This window comes from Triticum urartu, chromosome 7, assembly GCF_003073215.2.
Source record: "Triticum urartu cultivar G1812 chromosome 7, Tu2.1, whole genome shotgun sequence".
In the NCBI taxonomy this organism is placed as follows: Eukaryota; Viridiplantae; Streptophyta; class Magnoliopsida; order Poales; family Poaceae; genus Triticum; species Triticum urartu.
This window is the reverse complement of record NC_053028.1, coordinates 87256529-87265564: the sequence shown is the minus strand read 5'-3', so window position 1 is coordinate 87265564 and position 9036 is coordinate 87256529. Positions and strand designations below refer to the sequence as shown.

The window sequence follows — 9036 nt, the reverse complement described above, 5'->3', positions numbered from 1 at the left end:
CGTGGCTTCTGGGAGGCGGGGGAGACGCGACGAGTGGCTGGGTGTCGGCGGCGCCGACACCGGCCTGTTGCATCGCAGCCGACGGGGCTTAACGGGCCCGCTTCGGGCCTGGCTGGGCCAGGGGTGCCCCGCTGCCGCGTCCGGACGGCTACCGCGACGGTGCCGGAGGCACGGGCCTCCCGCACGACGGCGGTGGAGGTGGTTCCCTCCCACTCGGCGTCGGTGTTGCTGCTCCCGTCGTGGTGAGCTTCTCTCCGGTCCTCTCGGCCTCGTGGTGGTGTTCGTAGTGAGGTGGCGTGGGCGGCGGCGCTACTGCGTTGGCGCATGGTGATGGGCGACGGTTTGGCGGGTCGGTTCCGTCCGGTTGGGTGGTTGGGGTTGGAATGCGGGAGAAATCCCTGCCGGCTTCGGCCCCGACGCGGTGACACCTGCGGGTGCCACCATTCCTTCCTAGAGGGTGTCGATAGTATCCACCCCCCACCTCCCTCCACGTGCACGGGGAAACCCGAGGACTCGTCCGGGCAACAGCATTGTCGGCATCGCATCCTTTCTTGGAGGCGCTGCTTGGTACGCGGCGGTTCGAAGCCTCGGTCTGTGGTGGTTTGTATCCGGTGGGCGCCGCGGTGGCGGGTCATCCGCGCTTTGCCAAGCTGCCGTGGTTGGCTTTTGTTTCTTCTTCTTTTTCTTTTGGTGTGTTGTGCTGCTCGCCACAGCGATATTTGTATTCGGTGTTGGTTGTTTTGGAATGCAAAGCAGGGGAAACCCTTTTTCGGTACGTAAACTTAGTCGTCATGGTCTATTCATTTGGACAGCTGTCCAGATAGTATTAAGAGCCAGGAAACTCACTTCACTGCAGGTCTGCAGCTAAATATATAAAATGTTCAAAATTATGTACACCGTCACTCCACCAAAGAGATATACTATGGGAGTAAAGTACCAATGCATGAAGCTGATAGCATAAAAGCAATATTACTATGCGACTAAAGTATTGTAAAAGAGAGTACTCAACAATTCTACATCGCCGGAAAAACCATCAACTCAAAAAGACTGAGGTTTACGCTGCAAATGATTAACCGATACTGCTGTAAACTGTTGAGGTGATTTCTCTACCAATAATATGCAGTGTACAGAGTTGTTGCTGCTGTAGACAGCAGAAACCCTTCTATATAAGGAGACCCAATAGACATCACTAAACGACTACATGTTCATGAAAAAAGGCAGATGATTTTAGTAAACAACACAATAGTAGTTGCATAAACAACCGGGAATAAGACGATGGGAACAAAAATAATTCTAGTATGTAACTTGTGATGTGAGTGTGTGCCATCCTTCAACAACAAAACACGTCCTGAATTGTCTGTATTACATAGTTATAACAAGTTTTGAAGACTCGGTGTCTGTTGTAGACAAAAGGACAAAACTGAGTACCTGCTAAACAACATGTATCAGGCATCTGAGTCCTTTGGAGACGAAACTAAGCTTTGCTTCTCCGGATCAAACTCAGCTTCATCATCGTCACCACGGCCTTTGTTAGCTACAGCCTCACGATGCGCTGGAGCACTTCCTTTACTTTTGACAGACTGCTGATAGAGTATCCCACCTGCCAGAGTGAAGAGCAAGCAAACCAAACCAAATGCATTTGCGTGCTTGTCCCAGATCATAACATTGATTGCAACTGTCAGGAACTTGTTGACGACCCCCGTCACTGTAAACGCCGTGGCAGAGACAGCTTTCCTTGCCGCGAAACCAAAGAAGCTAATGAGCACCCCGAACACGCAGGACAGTGACACAGCAACAAACGCGTCAAGTTCGAACCAGCCTTGGCCCCTTGATTCAATGGCTCTGAAGATGGACAGGTGCTCACCCGTCAGAACCCCAAACACGGGGGCCATTAGCAGTGAAAGAAGATTGTTGTAGATCACAAAGCCCCATGTGCTGAGACCCAGGTTAGTCACCATGTGCTTTATGTACACCATTTCAGTAGTTATGGTGATCAGATAAGCAACTGCCCACGAGTACGCCGTGAGGGTGAACCCTGAATCTGTCATCACATAGCCAACCGCGCCTCCCAAGATAATCACCAGGGACAAGAATGTGAGCTTTGAAGGACATGGCTGCTTTCGGAAGGTGGTGTCAGCGACAGCAACCAGCAGAGGGGTCAAGGATCTGAACACTATAAATGTATCGACATTGGCATGCTTCAGGAGGTGGGTGTTGGTGAATATGGCGAGGTAGAAGACAAGAGCAGCAGGCGCATACTTTTTGGCAGTCTGGAAGTTGAAAGGCTCATGGTAGAGGAAACCGAGCTTCCCAAGGCTCCAAACTCCAACCACGGATGTCAAGTATTGTAGGGCAGTGAGGAGGCCAGGGTAACTGAACTTGGTGATGGCGTACTTGTTAATGATCGCAAGCAAGCTCGAGCATAAAGCATATCCTAAAACGAGGCTGCTTGTCGCATAGGCCGGCTTTGCCATGAGGAAAGATTTATCTGCATGGTAGGTACAATGTAAGAAAAGGGAGTCTACAACTAATAAATGTGAAGCATGATGTGATGCACAATGTTGATAGGGGATTAACAGAAAAACTGCTCTGGAAAACAAGTGCCAAGACTATCTGAATTCATGTGCAGAAATGAGACCATTCATGATTTGTGTGACTTATCTATATTTATTTCCCTAGGCACGTCCATGATTAATTTCTAGGTGGTGAGGCATAGTCCAAATATTCTATCCAATAGCAAATCAAGTAATACAAGAACAATTCTGCAATCAGGCTAGTGAGAATATATGACAAAATTGAACACCTCCTACAATCTACAGCTAAACATCTCAATGAAGGTAGAACAGGGATCTCAAATGAAGCCATTAAGGTTAAGAAAGAACTCCAAACAAGTTATTAGCATGTACTTGTAGTAGTTTAAGCCAAAAATAACTGACATCAATTTCCTTTGCCCAGACAGGTGACACATGGTGACATGGCTATTATCAGACAAAATAAATACTATGATCTGAAGTGAGATTAAAAGTATGATAATCGATTGCCGATCTCTGAGACAATAATTCATCTGCCAATACACTTTTGAGAAGTCGAAAGCTAATGAGTGATAAAGCTTTTGCAAAGGCTTGAAGGGTGTTAATATAAAAATGATTTGCCTCATTCATATATTTTTTGAAATATCTGAATCCTTTTCGCTTTGACCGGCATGAAAGATATGTTAATGGATCTTCTAAAAATACACTCATCATACATGCTCTACATACAATATGTGAGATTCTTCTAATTTCTAGCAACGGTGGTTCAGTAATTTTATGTCAAGTGAAGGAACAAATATGATAAGAGAGTTTGCACGACCGCACATAAGTGAATAATAAAGCAAGTATGTGTTTGCTTCTTGACCTGGAAAATGGGCTTGCTGCATAAAAGGACAGACAAAATTAAGGGCTATATAAATTTATGAATTATAACATTTATTTGAATTTCATCTTAAAATGCAAATACACTTTTATCTTACTTGTAATCTCACTCCAGAATCATGAACCTCAGGTGCTAGTTTCTAGGGTGATAAACACGTGCTTATCATGAATCAGATTTGCCTTATATATTTCACTAAACAAGCTCCACACTACATATTTAAGATGCAAAATCAAATATGATAAAAGACATACCAGCAAGAAACAGCCGCCCAGATGCACAGTTTACTCGGCAAGTTCGGGTTATTTAATAAAACCGAGATTTCGAATTCACATGAACCTCAGGTGCTAGTTTCTAGGGTTTTACCGAAATGGGGAACAGAAATATACCAGAGAAGCAAATGAGGAGGGGGAGGGGAGTAAATAGTGGAGAAGGCTCACCTTGAGACGCCCCGCTGGCGCCGTTCTCGGTCGCTGACGGGATGGCCTACTCTCGGCGGAGGCGGGGTCGAGGGTGGAGGGGAGCCGTGGCAGGGAACGGGAGGGCGGGCGGAGCGAGGCGGATCAGGGGCACGGCGGAGAGGGGCGGAGAGAGGCGCGGGCGCCGGGGCTTGGACGCCGGCGTCGCCTGCCGAGCCCACGGACGGAGTGGGGCGGAGGCAGGGGCACGGCGGAGAGGGACGGCGAGGGGCGGGCGGCCGGGCGCTGGGGCTTGGCCGCCGGGGTCTTGGACGGGAGAGACGAACAGGACGGGACGTGGGGGTTTGACTGTAAAATTTTCTTTCACTCGGGAACTTTATTGACTAAAACGGGTTCTTATTACAGCTGTACAGCAGGCCAAGAAAAGAAACTATAGAGTGCAATTCAGCACCCCGCGGTTTGGACAACACATTCCAAAAACGGGTTTCAGAGCCAGGTAGGTCTCTTTTGACTTTGAGATCTTCAAATATTGCTGAGTGAAGCCTGGAATATGTATGACCGATGCTCATGGCAATTTGTGTTTTGTGTTCTCCCTCTTCCAATCTTGCATTAAGATGGTATACGTGTCGAGATTGTTGCTGAACCTCTTGGTTGATTTGTGTCTCTTCGGTCTACATCATCGTCTGTGCTGCATAGATAACCTGCAGGGGTTTGCGGTTCTTTTGCAAAATTGCAAGAGAAAAAGTGAGTGATAACCTGACTCATCAACATTGCTTATCATGCATTCTATGTTCATGTGGGTTGACCTGCGGCAAAAGCTCCTGCACCTGTTGGAATAGGTCCTCCTAACAATCAAACGTTCGAGCTCTCGCATGAACTTGCTTTTCTTCTCACATTTGGGTTAAAGAGACGCTTTACAAATTTGAAGGATGTATAATTGTGATTTCGAACAAAGAAAAGTCTATAAACACTCAGACATACATATGCTAAAACATCTTCATGTTGAGCTTGATAAATAGAAGTCTGTTTTCTTTTCATAAAACCTCGTCATGGGACGGGTTGCTCCCACATTACATTGCGAAGAAGAGAATTGATCTAGTTAATGCAGTAAACCTAGAAAAAAAATCCAAACAGCCCACTGATGATTAAGAAGTCCTGATGAAAATCACACATGCACAACTAAAAAGCAGACGACTCCAAGTTTTAGACAGAGTTCGGTAAGTCTTTGGTAACAATTGCATAATCAATTTTTTTGTGGGGTGCATAAACAAAGTTGTTGTTTCGAAGTTTCAGATATCGCCCAACCATTCATTAATCCCACAGACTAGTACATACCATTAGCCTTAAGGATTGAAGTCCAAAAGGCCAATTTGGGGGCATTATCGCTACTTCTCTAAAAACAAGCATTAGAAAAATACTTAATTAGCCTTTAAACTATTTTTAACCATGATACTAGGATCTTGTAACCCTAGACCTCAATATCCTTAAGCTGGGGTCAGACTAGTCTATAGAAACAATACCCAAGAACCTATAGTTTCATATGCAATCCCTCGATCATCTTTGTAACCCCTATACATAATCAATGCAACCGAGCATTATGGTTTTACCTCCGCAGTGAACTTATATGTTTCCCATCCAATCTACTTGTCCGACCAGGATGACCTATTGAGGGATTTGTCGAAAATAACTCAGACAATCGCATCTTTTGATGGCATTATCTCGCTTATAACAAGGCAATCTTCCGACTCGCTGAAGCGTCTACAGCCGTGCAAGCATATGGGGCGGCCCAGTGCACGGGAGGCCACTAAATGAATATATTACATTTTTTTGCATAAAACATTTTCAAAAAGGTTAACGAAGCATTTGAAAAAAAATGTTAAATGTACATAGAGAAAATGTTGCTCATGTATACAAAAATATTGTAATGTGTGTGAAAAAGTTGATAATGTAGGTAAAAAGTGTTAATCCAAGCATATGAAAAAAATTTAAAAAGTATTTGGAATTTTTTAATCAAGCATTTTAAAACTGTTAAGTGTGTACAGAAAAATGTTGGCCAGGTATTAAAAAATGTTAAATGTGTATAGAAAAATGTTGACCATGTATCCATAAAATTTTAAGCTTGTATTTAAAAATGTTAATCAAGCATTTAAAAAATGTTAAATGTGTACGGGAAAAATGTTGACCATGTATACATAAAATGTTAAACTTGTATTTAAAAATGTTAATCAAGCAACATTCAAAAAATATTAAAAGTGTGTAGGAAAAATGTTGACCATTTAAAAAAATGTTCATCTACTACCTCGTTCCCAAAATATAAGGCGCCGATTGACTTTTCTAGTCTTACTTGCACAATTTTGACTATGATTTTCACGTATTGTATGTGTACACAATCAGTATACATACATATGAAATAAAACTATTTTGCAAGACAAATACGACGATGCCATTTATGCATGTTCAATTCTTGTACTTTCATAGTATATATTAGTGATCAAAGTCATGCATCAAAGATCATGCAAGGTCAATCACGCCTTATATTTTGGAAAGGAGGGAGTATTTTAAAAATGTTAATCAAGCATTTGAAAAAAAAATGTTGACCATGTATTGAAAAAAATGTTCAACTTGTATTTGAAAAATGTTAATCAAGGACATGAATTTTTTTGTAAAATGTGTATAGAAAAAGTGTTGACCATCTATTCAAATAATGTTAATAAGCTATTTGAAAAATGTTAACCAAACATTTGAAAAATGTTAAATGTATATAGAAAAAATGTTGACCATTTATTCAATAAATGTTCTTGTATTTAAAAAATATTAAATTTGTACAAAAATGTACTCCCTCCGTCCCATAATATAAGAGTGTATTTGACACAACACTAGTGTGAAAAACACTCTTATATTATGGGACGGAGGGAGTATTAGATATATATCAACAATGTGTATGGAAAAACAATGAAAATGTGAGAGTAAACAAGAGAAAACAAATGAAAAAAAGAGGGGAAAACGAAGAAAAAATATATAAAAAGCTAGTGAAAAACGAAAAAGAAACAAATAAAACCAAGAAAAAATAATGAAAATAAAAAACCAGGAAAATAGAAAAAAAACCTAAGAAAACACAAAAAACACAAAAAAACAAAAAACAAAAAACCTAGAAACCAGTAGAAACCGTCTCAAGGTCGCGACCTACTAATTTAACACGAATCCTGCATGCCCCTTTTTCTTCAATCTAATTTATTTTTGGTATGCGCAAATGGGCTGGCCCGCAACTGTAGATGATTCAGGCGAGACCGAAGGAAGACTCGCGACAAGCGAGATATAGCCTTTGCGGGAAAACGAAGGGAGCGATGTAGCCGTGGATTTTCAGGGCTTGGTACTGAAGAAAAGAGCCTGGGATGGGCCGTCGACCCCGACGGACTACCCATTAACATACTACTTGTAAAGATGTTGATCCTCGGAAAAAAAGGAAAGGGTACACAATCTACTTACCCCCATGTATCATGATCTTGGCTCCTTTCTAAACGAAAGAATGATCTCGCTCCCGCCACACACACACCTCAATTATTAGTATACTAGTTAACTATTGACACTGCCATTAACTACCCGCAGTGAAGGAGAGAATGTGAAATCGGGGCTATCGATCGATCGATCAGGGAATGTCGGCGCTAGATGGGTGAGTGATCAAGGAACCCGTCCAACAAAACACTGCTCTTTTTTAACATAGTACAAAGCATATGCCCACATACACTGAAACGTCTCCTCCCACTAAATAAACATCATGAGAAAAATACAACCACCAGTGCGAAGTTTAGGATTTGAGCCCTGGTGGCTGGTTCCATCAGAAGAAACCTAACCATCATACGAGGTAAGTTTAGTTCGCCCAACAAAACACCGCTATCGTCTAGAAACCGTCTCTTTTTCTTTTAACAAGGTCGCGACCTACTAATTTAACACGAATCCTGCACGCCCCTTCTTCTTCAATCTAATTTCTTTTTGGTATGCGCAAATGGGCTGGCCCGCAACTGTCGACGATTCAGGCGAGACCGAAGGAAGACTCGCGACAAGCGAGATATAGCCTTTGCGGGAAAACGAAGGGAGCGATGTAGCCGTGGATTTTCAGGGCTTGGTACTAAAGAAAAGAGCCTGGGTTGGGCCGTCGACCCCGACGGACTACCCATTAACATACTACTTGTAAAGATGTTGATCCTCGGAAAAAAGGAAAGGGTACACAATCTACTTACTGTTGGAAATATGTCCTAGAGGCAATAATAAAAGGATTATTATTATATTTCCTTGTTCATGATAATTGTCTATTATTCATGCTATAATTTTATTATCCGGAAATCGTAATACATGTGTGAATACATAGACCACAATGTGTCCCTAGTGAGCCTCTAGTTGACTATCTCGTTGATCAACAGATAGTCATGGTTTCCTGGCTATGGACATGGGGATGTCATTGATAACGGGATCACATCATTAGGAGAATGATGTGATGGACAAAACCCAATCCTAAACATAGCACAAGATCGTATAGTTCGTTTGCTAGAGTTTTTCCAATGTCAAGTATCTTTTCCTTAGACCATGAGATCGTGTAACTCCCGGATACCGTAGGAGTGCTTTGGGTGTACCAAACGTCACAACGTAACTGGGTGACTATAAAGGTATAATGCGGGTATCTCCGAAAGTGTCTGTTGGGTTGACACGGATCAAAACTGGGATTTGTCACTCCGTATGACGGAGAGGTATCTCTGGGCCCACTCGGTAATGCATCATCACAATGAGCTCAAAGTGACCAAGTGTCTGGTCAAGGGATCATGCATTACGGTACGAGTAAAGTGACTTGCCGGTAACGAGATTGAACGAGGTATTGGGATACCGACGATCGAATCTCGGGCAAGTAACGTACCGATTGACAAAGGGAATTGTATACGGGGTTGCTTGAATCCTCGACATCGTGGTTCATCCGATGAGATCATCGAGGAGCATGTGGGAGCCAACATGGGTATCCAGATCCCGCTGTTGGTTATTGACCGGAGAGCCATCTCGGTCATGTCTACATGTCTCCCGAACCCGTAGGGTCTACACACTTAAGGTTCGGTGACGCTAGGGTTGTAGAGATATGAATATGCAGTAACCAGAAAGTTGTTCGGAGTCCCGGATGAGATCCTGGACGTCACGAGGAGTTCCGGAATGGTCCGGAGGTGAA

The 9036-nt window shown here is 43.0% G+C and overlaps 1 protein-coding gene across 1 annotated transcript; it reads right to left on the bottom strand.

The window, feature by feature from the left end:
• Window positions 1-1278: 1278 nt before the first annotated feature.
• On the bottom strand, window positions 1279-4194 carry LOC125521668 (GDP-fucose transporter 1-like). The gene is made up of 2 exons (XM_048686718.1): window positions 3852-4194; window positions 1279-2488 (listed from the first exon to the last, which is right to left on the bottom strand). Exon 2 carries the CDS (start codon window positions 2472-2474, stop codon window positions 1446-1448), a length of 1029 nt encoding a protein of 342 aa, XP_048542675.1. The 5' UTR covers window positions 2475-2488; window positions 3852-4194; the 3' UTR covers window positions 1279-1445.
• Window positions 4195-9036: the final 4842 nt, after the last annotated feature.

Excerpts from the sequence above, each read along its gene's own strand:
- LOC125521668 (XM_048686718.1), bottom strand. The coding sequence starts at position 2,474 with ATGGCAAAGCCGGCCTATGCGACAAGCAGCCTCGTTTTAGGATATGCT.